Source organism: Lathamus discolor, chromosome 2 (assembly GCF_037157495.1).
Source record: "Lathamus discolor isolate bLatDis1 chromosome 2, bLatDis1.hap1, whole genome shotgun sequence".
Classification (NCBI taxonomy): domain Eukaryota; kingdom Metazoa; phylum Chordata; class Aves; order Psittaciformes; family Psittacidae; genus Lathamus; species Lathamus discolor.
This window is the reverse complement of record NC_088885.1, coordinates 11875262-11889936: the sequence shown is the minus strand read 5'-3', so window position 1 is coordinate 11889936 and position 14675 is coordinate 11875262. Positions and strand designations below refer to the sequence as shown.

The 14675-nt window shown below is 39.5% G+C and overlaps 1 protein-coding gene across 1 annotated transcript in view; it reads left to right on the top strand.

Annotated features, from left to right (window-relative positions):
• RALA (RAS like proto-oncogene A) overlaps positions 1-14047 on the top strand; it is a 31156-nt gene extending 17109 nt beyond the window's left edge. The window contains exons 2-5 of the mRNA XM_065665730.1: positions 3096-3257; positions 4067-4275; positions 7783-7957; positions 12085-14047. Coding sequence (XP_065521802.1) covers positions 3144-3257; positions 4067-4275; positions 7783-7957; positions 12085-12207 — 621 coding nt within the window. The 5' untranslated portion in view covers positions 3096-3143 and the 3' untranslated portion in view covers positions 12208-14047. The remainder of the gene's footprint in view (positions 1-3095; positions 3258-4066; positions 4276-7782; positions 7958-12084) is intronic.
• The last annotated feature ends 628 nt before the right edge of the window (positions 14048-14675 follow it).

Sequence of the window (14675 nt, the reverse complement as noted above, 5' to 3'; positions counted from 1 at the left end):
AAGCAGTCTCTCTGGATTGAGTGTTGTTTGCTCAGTATCAGACTGTATTTGCTTTATTTGTAACTTATTTCTCTCTTTTCACACTGTCTACTCTTCAGGCCTGAATTTTGCCAGCATTATATCTTTATTGGATTGTGTAGAACCTGAGAGCAAACTGACCTCCCTAAGCCTCCTCCCATTACAAAATGTGGTAGAGTATGTATGACAAGCTTATCTTTAAGATTTGAAGTTGCATAGTTTTACTATCTTCAGTATCTTACTGGAATGTTCTTCACTGACAATTATTGATGACTTGGGATACTGCTTTGACTGGTTGGGTCAGGTTTTTCTAATTCCCAGTTTCTTTCTTTGACTCAGTCTCTTAGGCTGCTTTGGGAGGATGTTATCAAGGCTTTGAAAAATTCATCATTGTGTTTTGGCTTTTCAAATGTGTGTCAACTGTTGCACAAAGTACAAGAAGTGGCAGTTTTTGTCATGCTGGGACCTGGGACACTGCTTGTTGAGTGGCAGCTTCTGGTAAAATATGAATGCTCACATTGCTCAATCTACTTAAAGACTTTAGGTTAATTTACAGCAAATAGTACAGTCACACATTACTATTGTGTATTTGAATTTTTTCAGATAGCTTTTGAACAAACTCGCCTGTTGGAATTTGTTTGGACTTGTTTGAGTATTGAAGTGCTTATAGAATAGTCTGAGCTGTTGTCAGTTGATGACTGGAATTCAGAGTTTTCTTTGTACTACTTGTCTGAAGCACATAGTAAAACTAAACAAGCATGACTTTCAGAATAAGTTTTTCCTGTTAAGAGAGAAGTACAGAGACAAACCACTGTTGGAGTAGTTCAAAATGCAGTGTAGTAGGCTGTAAACGTACACGTCTTGGAGCTATTTTCATGTTCTCGTGCTCCCTCTTGCGTAAAAAGCAAGCAGTGGTTCAGTATTTACTTGGTTAAGCCACGATGGCCAAAAGAGAAATGTTTTTTGTGCTCATACATCTCCTCTTTAAAAGAACTGGTAGCATAATGTTAGTTATATTTCTCTGCTGTATCTCTGCAATTAGCACAGCAGCTTACCCATGCTTATTTCTCTTACCTAATCTTTCTGGGGAAAACAATTTAGGGGACTTAATTTTCAGTTACATTTTCAGGATTCTTTGGCAGTAGAATGGGAAGCGGCACTGGTGTGATCTGGAGAGATTTTCACATGGCTGTGGGTTAACCTTAGCAGGCAACTAAGCACCAGAGAGTCGTTCGTTCTCTTCTCACCCTGCCAGGGGGATGGGAGAGAGAACTGGAAGGGTAAAAGTAAGAAAACTCATGGGCTGAGATAATGACAATTGGATGTGTTTAAAAATTAGTAAAAATTGCTCACTGCCCACTGACCAATGCCCAGCCAGTGCCTGAGCAACAGCAGCCCCAGCTAACTTCCCTGACAGCTTTTCTTGCTAAGCCATGGCGTGGGATATCCCTTTGGTCAGCTGTCCCAGCCTATTTGCTGTCAGAGGATGTGAGAACCAGGAAAGGCCTTGACCCTGTGTGAGCACCATTCAGTAATAGCTAAACCATCTGTGTGTGATCACTGTTTTAATCGCAAATCCAAAACACGGCACTCTGAGCTATTCTGAAGAAAATGAACTCTATCCCTGCCAAAACCAGTATACCTGTTCATTTGTTTTAATTCCAGGAAGGATTGACTTAATCCCTAATAAAGCCTCAGTCATCATGTTTTCACACTTACTGCCTCACTGGTCACGTTCCTCAGCTAGGGATTTTGATGTAAGTTTTCAGAAAGCTGTCATGCATTCTGATTAAGCTGCAAACAGGGGGACTCCTTATGCAGAAGGATGTAATTTTAGTGTGAGATTGTCAAATGATCACACTGGGTAAAGGTAATGAGGTAGTGGTGTCTTGTTACTACACTGGATTGTCATCTGATTGTTCTGTACGCATCTAAACTGTGCTGCCATGTCAGCATGCTCTTTTTGAGCTTTATAATTAACAAAAGGTAAGTCACATTTAGCTCTCAGTTGCTGCTATAGATGTCTCTTGGTTTTGTATTTTCTGTAACATAGATGTCATTGTGGTTTTTAGACATCAGAGCTTGTTTTGACCTTAAATATCGGGAGGAGGGTACATCCTGTTACTGTGCAGGGACTTTCCCATGTCTTAAGAACCGTGCAAGCTGATAAAATACTCTGACTTCAAATAACATGAATACCATTATATTACTGTTGGGATAGGGAGGGAATGAAATGAAGGTGTGGGAAGATAGCAGTTGTAGATATGCTAAAAACATACCCTGATTTTTTTATAAAAACCTAATGGAATTGTTACCTTTTGTCCGTATGCACATATGTGTGAAACTGTGTGTGAATTAACTGTCACAGAGCCCTTTGGTACTGGTGAGAAGAGATATGTGCCTGAGCAAGCAGTGCTGACACTGAGGCAGCTATTCCAAATACATGGAATAGCTGCATTTGCAGCCTAGGAAGGCAAGCTGCATCTTTCCACTCTGTATAAACTAGATTATTCTTTGAGTTCCTGACCGACTTACTAAAACGGGGTATTTTTAGGATTGAAGCAACACATTTGTGTTCTTTCCTCTGGAAAAGTACCCTGGCTAATCCTTTCTGTTGTTGCTGTGTCTTGGTGCTTGCTATTTAAGTTGGAAATTCCTTCAAATGTCTGTTTTCTTTCGCCTGCAGCTGTCATATCTCATGTTTTCTGTACGGTGTTGACTCCCTGTGGCTTCCCTTTTAGACTCTTGCTTAGCAAACTACCAAGAACACTCGACCAACACTGTGTCCCTGAAAGTCTTTACATACCAAGATGTATATCTTTTCCCTTAATTGCTCTTGGATGCTTTCTCCTGTGCCCTTTCCAAATGGTGAAGGGCTTTCTTTGCTCTTGCTGCAGGATGGATGAGCTTGGTATGATTTGTGGAATGGCTTCTAGTGAAAAAGCAGATAGCTTCAGTTCTGCTGTCTTCAGTGAAAACTGAGTCCTTAGATATGTAGGGGTTTAAAACAAATCCACTTTAATCAGCGCATGTGGGAGAAGGAAAAGGAAACTAACAAAGCAATGTTTTCCTTCTAGAGTTTTTTTTTTTTCCTTTTATACCTGTGAACTTCCTGCAATCCAAAGATGGCAGCAAATAAGCCTAAAGGACAGAATTCTTTGGCTTTACACAAAGTCATCATGGTGGGAAGCGGTGGTGTAGGAAAATCTGCATTAACACTACAATTTATGTATGATGAGGTAAGAATCTGCACTAGAAATTATCTTGGGAAATGTCTGCCATATAGTGTTATTTAAGCATTCATTAGTACAGTTACTTGCAGAAAGAGCCTAAATGTATAGGATGTGGTGTGGAAGCCGGATAAAATTGAACAAAAAGGCTTTTTAAGATCAGTGATTTGCTCTCTAGAGATACCTGTGGAGGTATAATTTAGCATTTTTCAGCAAGTTGATGCTCTGGCACATAACCAGTATATTTTACCATTGTTCATTTATTTGAACATATTTATTAGGACTTGTTTAGATATTACAGCTCAAAGCTGCTTCACTTAAGTGAGTTGCATGGTGCCTGAAATGATGATCATTTTTTTCAATGTTTTTTAATGCTGCTCTTGAAGTTTCTTGTTTCTTTACCTTTCCTCAGTGAAAGTCATTCTTTGTGATTAAAACAAACAAGTTATGGGTTCAGCGTCCTTTTAAATTGATACTAAATATACTCAAAGTCAGGCCTGCCTGCCTGCGTAATGGACCACAGCAAGATGTTGTGCCTGACCAGAAGCAGAGGCTTGGGTAGTGCACAGACATTGATGTTGTGCAGTTACCTCTAGAATTTCCTTGTAATGGCTGAAGAAAGCCAAAACCTATAAACTGTTTGGGCTGATAGAGAACCTGCTTTAACTATGAGTCATTTCAGTAATTCACATAGCCAAAATACATATGCTTATTAGTTACTGTAATCATATGAGATTTTTGTTATATCCTTTATAACCAAATAGAAGCATTTGCGTTGTACAGGCATGATTTTTTATCATTAAGATTATTTTTTCTAGTTTGTTGAAGATTATGAGCCCACCAAAGCAGACAGCTACAGGAAGAAGGTGGTTCTGGATGGGGAAGAAGTCCAAATTGATATACTGGACACAGCAGGGCAGGAGGACTATGCTGCAATTCGAGACAACTACTTCCGAAGTGGAGAAGGCTTTCTTTGTGTCTTCTCTATTACAGAGCTGGAATCCTTCGCAGCAACTGCAGACTTCAGGTAAGTTACAAGGCAAGATAATTATTCTAATTACAGTGAGATAATGACAAGTAATTTTTTCGCTTGTTTTGTATTATCCTTACGACAGTCCAGATTGGACGGTAACTCTTAATGGGGTCACATCATGGTTTGAACAGGTGCCTAGCCATGCCTTAGCTATCTGTACCACTTCAAATATCTTTGCTGCTGTGTTTCCGAGTACCAAAAAGGCTATTGCCACACAGCAACATTCAAAAAGGCTATTGCCACACAGCAACATTCAGAAGGCTTCTGCACTTTAAATCAGTGTTGCTTGGCACTTGTGCTATGAAGCAGTATTTTTGAGTAGACGTAATGTAGCTGAGAAAAACTGCTTATAGGCTGTGTGGTTGCATGTAATGTAAGTACAATACTGCAGAGTTGTCCTCTCTTTTTTTTTAGTTTTTGTTTCATATGGAGGGTTATATTGTGTTTATCTTGACCTGTGAAGCACCATCTGGAACAAAAGGGCAGCTGTAGCATGTCCAGCTGCTTTATACTAGAGTACTTTATAGTTATAAAGGTGTCGTGACCAGATTCCAGTTGAAAACTGTGCAGCAGAACCATGACTGGTGATGTGAAGTATGCAGATTGTATTCTGTAAGAGTGAAATGCATAGTATCAATGATACAAGTCTTTCTGCCTCTTAAAGCTGATTTTGTGAACAACAGCAGTGAGAACTATCTTTGAGTAGTCTGTAGTAGCTGTGCATTTTCTGTGAAGGCTTGCTGTAAATCCGACCCTTCAGTCTTGCTTGGATGGAATTTTTCTCTGTGTAAGATACTGATATGTTTTTGAGTTTACAAGACACGTTCTGCATCAAGTTCTGCACAGCATTCACACTTCCCTTCAAAGTCAAGATCTTGCTTAATGGGGAGCAATGTGGTAAGAACAAAATTTGGAACTGGCTTTTCCTGGAGTAATAAGGATTTAACAGAAGTTTTTTAAGATGCTTTTTAGGTATGCAGCATGTTGATATCCTTATAAGGGTAAGAGATTATTGATCAGGCAGCAGTATTGTACAGGTGTTTTAATTTGGGTTGAGAGAGGAAGCATATTTAAATCACTCAGCACTATGTTTGAAAAAAGGACAAAAGAAGACCAGGGTTTACACAGCTCCAAGTGTAGTGGAATAGAAGATAACCTTTGAGAGAAAAGTAAGGAGACAAATACAGAAAGAAATTATCTGCATCTCAGAAATACTGTCACAGCTCAATTTAATGAACTCTACATATCAGAGTATTTAATATTATCTCTAAGGGAGGAAGAGGTATGGAGAGGGGAGAAAGTGAATTTTCCTCTTCTGGTGTTCAGGTTTTTTGTGTGTCTTTATGTGTGTGTTTATACATTTTGAGAGAAAAGGAGGAAGGGGCAGGCCTTGATTGGTTTGCAGGCTGATGATATTGTCAGCTGTGGAGGACTAGTTAGTATAGTTGAGCTCTTCTAGAGTGCAAAATCAACTATTCAAATCTGTTTAAAATCCCATTAATGCTTCAAAGTACAGGATCTTGTATGGCTCCAGAAAAAGTCCTACTTTTCCAGCAAGGGTGTGTGTTGATAATACATGTGCTGATACAGCAAAAATGGAAATAAAAATCCTTTCAGTGAAGAGATTAAGCCTCTCTCCATTCCGAACGTGAAAGCGCCTTTCAAGTTGCCTTTGAAGCTGTAGAAGCTTAAATGCTAAAATGTAACTCAGAAAAATTGCATTCCTTCTGCACTGTGTCAAAGTAACCTGTATCTCTTGAAGGTACAGTTAAAATACCTTTGGCATTCTTGGGCAGCCTGAGGGAATGCTCCTTAAGAGACACCTATGAAAGAAAGTGACAAGAAGGATTTGGATGTTTGATTGTTTCTATAGTATTCTGCCCTGTTGGAATGGCAGAGCTGCAGCATCAGAGCTGTTTACTGCTATTCAGGATCTAAACATTTCTAGTTTAGAAGATATCAATCTTCAGAGAGGGCTCAAAGGAGAATTTTGCCATCTGGATTGCTGTCAGATTGACTTTCTATGTGGTGAAATTGTTTGGCATCACCTGAACAATTAGTGTTGAAAGAAACCAGTTTTTTAGCAGAAGTCTTACTTATAGATTACTTATATATTACTTATAGATATTATAGATATACTTATTACTTATATATTACTTATACTTGTAGATTACTTATATATTACTTATATATACTTATATATACTATACTTATAGTCTTACTTACTTACTGATACAGCAATACACTGAGTTTTCTTCTCTCTCTGGCCACCCTTCCTAACCCACTGTCTATTCAAACTACTTTGGGATAGCTGCAGACCCTGTTAAAACATTTGTGTGGGTATTTGTGAGGGAGAGGAGAAGTGTTGCTTTAACTACACCTCAGAGTTGAATGCGGTGTTACAAGCTACCTCAAATACATACTTGTTGGTTTAAAGAAAAAGCTACTCCTGGGCAGTCTACAGTTTCTCAGTGAGTAGTAACTTCCTCCACAAGACTGCCTGCTGCACAGAGCTTTTGATAGCAGCAGTAGGATCCTGCTGTATGCAAAATCAAGGCCCTGTAGGATACCAGTTAATGAGCTCTCTTCAGCTTCCCTCCATTCAGCTTTAAATGTGGCAACAGGTTTTACTTCAGCCAGCAAAGGGAATTCGTTTCCCTGTGGATTTTTTCAAGCTTTCAGAAGTTGCTCCACAATAAAGGGCTATATTTCACTACTAACTTTATAATCCTTTCTGATACAGCATAGGGAATGTGCCTCTTCTGGGAAAATGTTATTCCTGGTATTTTTAATGCATTTCCAGTTAGAAGAAAACTTTCATTGTTTTTTTTTAAGTGTTGAAGACTTATGTACCAAACCATTTGTAGTTCAGGGTTTTATTTACAACTTTAAGTCCTTCATCCTAGCAGTTCAAACACTAGAAGGGTCTGTCCTTAAAAATCTGATGCATGTAGAACTCATATCTGTACACTGGCTTGTAACTGAATGGAGGGCTCTGCAGAGACTGAGTGTAATCGACTTGCATAAGATTCATGAAAGGAAGAGATTTGTCTCTTGTTTGATGCTGTAAACCATTTTATCGGCATTAAAAATGGCACAAGTATTTTTATTAGGGAAAATTCAAGTGTGAACCTGAAGTTTGGGTAGCTTAAAAATGGCAGTCACAAATAAAGACAATGGTAAATGCTGTCCAGACACACCTTTACTAAAAGGAATGACTTATTAATATAAATTCTCACTTAAACCAGTCTTACTTTACTCATTTGGTTTCTTACTGACTCACCTCCTTCCTTTCTGGAGGACTAGCTCTATGTCTCTATCTTCATTCTGTATAATGTCATCATGAGGTTTAAGATTCTACTGTTATGTAAGCTTCATAAAAGGAATAAGTGGGTTTTCACTGTAAGATGGAAGAGTATTTAGTCTGAGTTCTTTTTATGTTCTAAGAATAGTACTTCATGGAAAGCTTAATTTTCTTCCTTTTTTTTTTTCCCCCTCCAGGGAGCAGATCTTAAGAGTAAAAGAAGATGAGAATGTTCCTTTTTTGCTAGTTGGTAACAAATCAGATTTGGAAGATAAAAGACAAGTTTCTGTAGAGGAAGCGAAAACCAGAGCTGATCAGTGGAATGTTAACTATGTGGAAACTTCTGCAAAAACACGAGCTAATGTTGACAAGGTAATAACTGGCCTCTTAATACAAAGAATCTCCTCACCACTTTGCACTTGGTATCTCTTCTCTGTGGGTCGTACTTTATATGTTAATTATTTTAGCAATTATTTTTGTGAAATGCGAATCAAATGCTTTTCTCCCTTAGCTTGTGAGGAGTGCATGACTAGGTGACTTCATGTAGGACAGTGCAAATGTGAGGCAGAATGAGTTTATCCCATCCTAAACCTAGCAAGGAGTCATTATACAAGACTTCATTTTATTACGGATTTCTTGAGGCAGCTATTTTGTCCTAGACTTCTTAGTGCGTTTTCTATAACTAGAAGACAATCTGCTTCTGAAAAGTGAGGAATGCTGTCTGATCCTCAGCCAGGATAAAACAGCTTACAAATGCAGGGAAGGGGGGATTGGAGGCCTCTCTACACTCACATTCCTTTGATGCAGAATGGATAAACCCTTTCAAGCTTTGAGCAGCCTACAAGAGCCTCATGGGTTTCCAGGGCTAAAACCTGGTTCAGAAGGTCATGAGGTAAGAGACAGAATCTTTTTCTCCAAGAAGGTAAATTATCAATTAAAGTATTTCAGCTATAACCCTAAAAAGCAGACTTTCTGGAATACAGAATTCAGAATAACTCTCAGCCCTGTAGAATGCAAGAGTAACAGATGTGTGGCAAAAGAAATAAGTAGTTTAGTTCAGCATGCCAACCTTTCTTTCCAGAGCTAGTGACAGACTTGATCACACATTGGAAAATTCTCAGATGTAAATCCTTAGGTATGAGCTGTCAATTCAGTTATTTCCTTACCGTGTGAGGAACAGTTGAGGGAGCACCTGCAGTAGCATTGGACCTACCTTTTCTCCACTCCTCTGCCTTCCTCTTTACAGAGCTCACTCTCTGTCCTCCCTGCAAGGGGGTGGGCAATACATGATTACAGCCTGTGAGCCACTGATGTTCCTAATGCAGCCTCCTGTGCTTGTGCTCTGAGCATGGAGTAAAGAGAGGTTGGAGGCAGGTTGGGAGGAACTTCATCCACACACCACAGAAGCCATGAGAGCTGCCATGCACTCTTTCTGCTGACGCTCTGGAGGAGCATCTGGGATTCAAGGTAGCGCAGAGTTATTCTTCTCCCCATGTTTCTATGAGTGGAGAAGGTCCGTTTACCACCTTCTTGTGCTTGATTGATGCTATGATGACTTGTTGGTTGTCAGTATCCCAGGCACAAAGAAGGGATCTTTTGGTAAGACGGAGCTTGTGTCTCATGGATGTCCTGGCTGAGAGTGGGAGCATGATGATAACTAGCAGCTGAGTGTTATATTTTAGACACTTTCAGGACTGCAGTCCTGAAAGTAATGAATTAGTGTTTGCCTTCAGCTGAGCTCAGCACAGTTGGTATGTTTCTGTTGTAGTTATTTTTGCTTTCCGCTTGCTTTGTGAAGAAAAACGAGATTGGGAGGGTGTTTTTAGTGCGACAAAACAGGAGACCTGTTGGCTGAAATGTTGCCAGACTAGTGTGTTAAATATTAGTCATCTCTAAAGAATGAGCCTAAACCAGTGATTCTTTTGTTTTATCTGATAACTGACAAAATGCCTACGGAAATAGCCTGGGAAAGTGTCAAAAGAGCAGTTAAAAATAATGTGCTGTGTCTGTGGATGCAGTTTGCTGTGGGTGTTTGTAACTTCTGGGAGTCAGAACTAACTTGAGGAGGTAGGTGCTAGATGCCCTTAGCTGCTTGTGACAGACAAAGGCCATATCTAACATGAAGGAAGAGTGGAGAATTTGGCTGACCGTGTTAGATGAGAAGTCATTTTTGTTACCTGAGAGACAGAGCAGATGACAGTCAGGGTGTGCCCCTGCCTCTGGTTTCATAGCGTTACGGAAATCTGCAGTGCAACATGGATATTTTTCATTGACTTCTGAAGAACTCTGTAAATGATGGCTATCCACATCCATGGATAAGGTGCCTGGAGTGTGGGTGTTCATGAGCAATACCTGTTCATTTCCATGTGGATTTAATTTTTTACTTGGAAGGGCTCCAGCCTTGCTGCCCTGTCTGCAGCTGCCACTTCCAAAAGCGTGCTTGTCATTGGTAGGTGTCATGCTTTGGGAAATAGCCCATGGTACCACGCACCTTCTTCTTCTTTTGTGTGGTTGTTCCTGATCCTCATCCTTCAGGTTCTCAGTCTTCAGGAGACAGGGACTGCTTGATCAGTGACAAGTTCCCTAATGTAAATCCTTACATTTGAGCTGTCAGTTGCAGCATGAGAGCTGTAGGGGGTTCTCTTCTGCAGTAACTACAGCTTGATTGTTGTCTCGTCTCAAGTTGTCTTCCTGAAGACATGGGTTGTTCAGTACTACAGCAAGATCTTCACGCTATTCTGTAGAGAAAATGAAATCAGTTAAATGCATCAGAACTGAGTCTTGCTGGTTTTTTTTTTTTGTTTGTTTTGTTGTTATAAAATATACTACACCTTTTAGTTTTGGTGCATGATTACAGTTAACATCTGTCTATTACACTCACATTGAAATTCCCCATCCTTTGAAATCCACTTGGCTGTCACTTAGCAGCTGGGATAAAAGACCTCTGTGTGTGTATATGTTTTTTAATAGCTCTCTAATCATTAGCTCTTGCACACTCACGGTAGGCTACTACAGATCTCCAGGTTTATTTTTGGAGCTGGTGGCATTATGGACCCCAATTGGCATGTACAGAATTTGAAAATGCTATAAATAACACACTGTACATGAGGTTTTGACACGCTATAGTGTGGGAGGCTTTGTTGGCACTAGAAAATACCAGGTATTCTTAGTTAGTTGCAGCACCTGAAGCTATGGGGTTTGTTATGTGAACTTAAGTTACTATCCTAGGAGAGACCTGGCTTCTCTGGATTCCAGAATAGCGGCTTTGTTCGGTTGGAGAAATCGTGGTCGGCTTCCATTCACTTTGATAAAGGTGACCCACTAAGCATCATCATAGAAGGTGGTGTACACCAGACAGTTACATATAGTATCAGTGCTTAAGCAAATTGACAGTTACCTCTTGGTGTTAGCACAGGTTTAAGTACAAGCAAGTAACTTGGTGCCCATTTAGGAACCCAAAGGTAGTCTTAGCTCTTGACAGAAATGTTTAGTTACATTGAGTTTCTTTGGATTCCACATAATAAGGGCAATGTTTTTGCTGCAGTCAATGCTAGATGAGTGTCATTGCAAATAAAACCATACTGAGTTCTGTAGAGGAGCTTTTCAGCCTGTGCCACTGCCCATGTTTCATGGAAATTGATCAGATCCCCTGACACAGATCTAGGCAATATCTCCTGAGAGGAAGAAGTCTTATATTACCATAAATCAGTTATTTATATTATCATATAAATCAACTTAGCTGATTTCCTACAATAAATACACAAAGATGAAATGATAATTTGTTGTAGCCTCCTGCAAGTCAAGGTAAAAAAAGCTTCTTTTCAAATGAATAAAGAAGCTTTAAGTAGTCCAGTCATAAAGCTTTAACTGACAGTAGTCTTTGGTGTAGCTCCAACTTTGTCATTTTGGTTTCCTATTAAACCACTTGATGAAAACTAAGTTCACGTGTACTTTGGGATTACCTGGCCTAAGAAATTGGTTATGTACTTGTATGATTAATAACTCTGCTTTGAAGGAAATGCTGCTTTTTCTTCTTTCCCGAGTCACTTTGTGTTTAGGCTTGCATCATGGGACACACTGGCCGTGAAATGTTCAGTGTATGCTGGCTACTGCATTAATATGTGTTACACTTTACAACTCATCACTGAAAAAACTTGAAACACAAAGTGATTTCCCTGAGTCTCCTCAGTAGGATGTAGATAATACGTGTAAAAAAATCTTGGCCCGTGATGAGACTCTTGGTTCAATCCTTGTGGAAAATGGATTCATAAGCAAGTACCAGGAAATGGGGAATATAATGGTGCCATGAAAGAAGCAGGATTGCATCAGATCAACTTGGCCTTCAAAGCCAGTGAAAAATTTGATTGGTTTTGCTTTTTTTGCTTAAACTAATGGCATGTAATTGACTTTATTCTAAACAACTGAAATGGATAATCAGTGATAGCCAAAATTAACTCCTATGTCTTGTGACTGGTTTTGCATTTATACCTTTTTTTCAGGTGTTTTTTGATTTAATGAGAGAAATTAGAGCCAGAAAAATGGAAGACAGCAAAGAAAAGAATGGAAAGAAGAAAAGAAAAAGCCTAGCTAAGAGGATCAGAGAAAGATGTTGCATTTTATAATCAAAACCCTGAATTCCTTTCCTACCCTGACCGTACTAATAAAACACATAATTTATAAGCATGCCATTGAAGGCTCAAGTGACTGAAATTTCTCTAACATGTTGGAAATTGTAATGTACCACTAAAAGCATGAATTGGAGCTGCACTGAAAGTCAAATTCACTGAAAAAACAAAAAATGATGTGGCTTCCAGAGAAGCAAAGTTCAGTCCATTTCAGAATTGCCTACCTTCTCACATTTCTTCTGAATGTAGTGTTGCATTGGCAGTCTTTGTTTAATAGTGAACAGAGCGGGGAGTATTACTTTGTGGGTTCTTGTAAAGCATACTTTTTTATCACTGGTAATTGTCAATTCATCTTGTCTTTTGTTACCTTGAAAATGACCATTGTGAACACGATCCCTACTGAAGTGGTGTGCAGTTGTTTTGCCATGGACTGATGCAAAGTAGAAAAGAATAATGGATATGCAAACAGTTCTGTTGGGGAACATTAAATGTGGTTCTGCATTACCTGATTAACCTACAAGAGTGATGTAATCTTTCACATTGAAACATTTGAATATGCCTTAATTTCCAAACCTAAGCATAGCAGGTTGCTTAATCAAGGGTGTATTTTCAACTCTGTTGCATGGAGACCGTCCCTGCGCATCAGTGTGAGACTGACCTCTCTGGAGAGCAGTTCTGTGAATGATTGTGCTAACTAACTGCCTGCTAGCAGTGTTTGTTCTTTCCACATGTGCCATACTCTGGTATCGTGAATAATACAGAGCATATTCCGTCATCTGGAACTTGGTAAACAATATGGTATCTCAAAACTAAAAGCTCAGAATGCATACAAGACTCAAGTCATGAGCCTATGGCACATCTAAGACTGGAATGGTTGTGTGAAACTTCATGTGCTGATACCTTGAAACTTCCCTTTTGCGAGTAGTTTTGTTGTCTAGCTGTTCCTTGGGTTTTAACTCCCTGGAGCTGGGTGGAGTGGAGCTAATTCAGTAGTGCTGCTGTGTTTTGAGTTAAGATGTTGTCTGGGAAATTCTGCTGTCATCGGTTCATTTCTTTTGTGTTCCTGATACTCTGCTGTGGGAACATGGTGTGTTAACGCTGAAGCGCTTTGCAGGTTTTGTACTGTTTAGTCTTGTTTATGTTGATTTTCAAATGGGGAACACTGTAGCTACTTTTTCTAGTTAATGTTGATATTAAACAATCAAACATGCTTTGCAATACAGAAACATTTACCATGAGCATCCAAAATCCCCAAACAAAACATACTGCCTCAGTTGCTTCAGAACAGCAAGAATACTAGCACATAGCTAGGATGCTGCATCTTAACTAAAACTATACCAGAATGTTTGAGGGTTTTGGGCTCCTCTGGGGTAAGACAGGCTAGACCAATTCCACAAACTGTTACACTTTTTATACATGTGTAAACCTATAACTGACAGTTGAAAATGTGCTCAAGCAAACTAGGTAATGAATATTTAACTTCCATGCTAACAGGCATTTTAGGGACTCAAGTCGTAGAAGTTATACTTGTCATGTTAAATATTTATCAATAGGAATTTTGTATGTGCATTGACTAGGCTGCCAAGTGCAGAATTGAAGTTACTCATTTAACTGGCAAATAAGCCAGTCTTCATCTTACTGTGTACTCATTTGGGTCTATTTAGCCAGGGAGTCTAACCACTAACTTTGTGACTTTGCTTTGGAACCTGTATACTGGGAACAGAGGTGTTATGAAGCCACCGGACACATGAAACTTGTCTTGGCTGATGCCTTGTCCTGTCCTTTTATTTGCTATTTGAGCCATTGAAAAATGAATAAACTTCCATTTTTTTAAGTACTTGTGCAGTGTGAATTGCTAATTGTGTTCCTGATAAACTTTGCTGTAGCTGATGCTGCTTGTCAAGCAGTTAAACCCAAGTATTCCAGAAGCCTTTTCTGTGTGAACAAGGCTGTAGATTAGATAACAACTGATTAGTCTGATAAAAAGCCAAAAGCAGACAGAGGTAAGCTTGTACCAGAAGTCATTTCCTATAGGTGTTTTTGGAGCTGTAAAACCTCGGTTGATATTTGAAAATGCTGGTTAAGAAATCTGTGGTCTCTTCAGTAGTTTCTGTGGCCTCCTGATGAGCACACAGTTGCTTAACAACGGAAGCCTCTTGGACCACAGGGTAGTGCATTCATAGACACCCCGTTAACATCAGAGCAGCAGGTAAAATGACTCCTCTGGCAACCGTTATGCAATAAAACACACTGTGCATCTCAGCCTTGTGCTTGCTCTATTCATCCACAGGAGCCAAATGTTTATATTCTTATGTGAAAAGGGCTTACTGAAAAATTTTGGCTTACCTTTTGGGACACGAAACTTTGCAATGCTTCTCTCAATGCTTCTCAATGGTTCAAGAGTCTGGTGGGCAGATGGTGCGTACAGGATGACAGTCCAATGCGAAATGCAGAGTAGCAGCGCA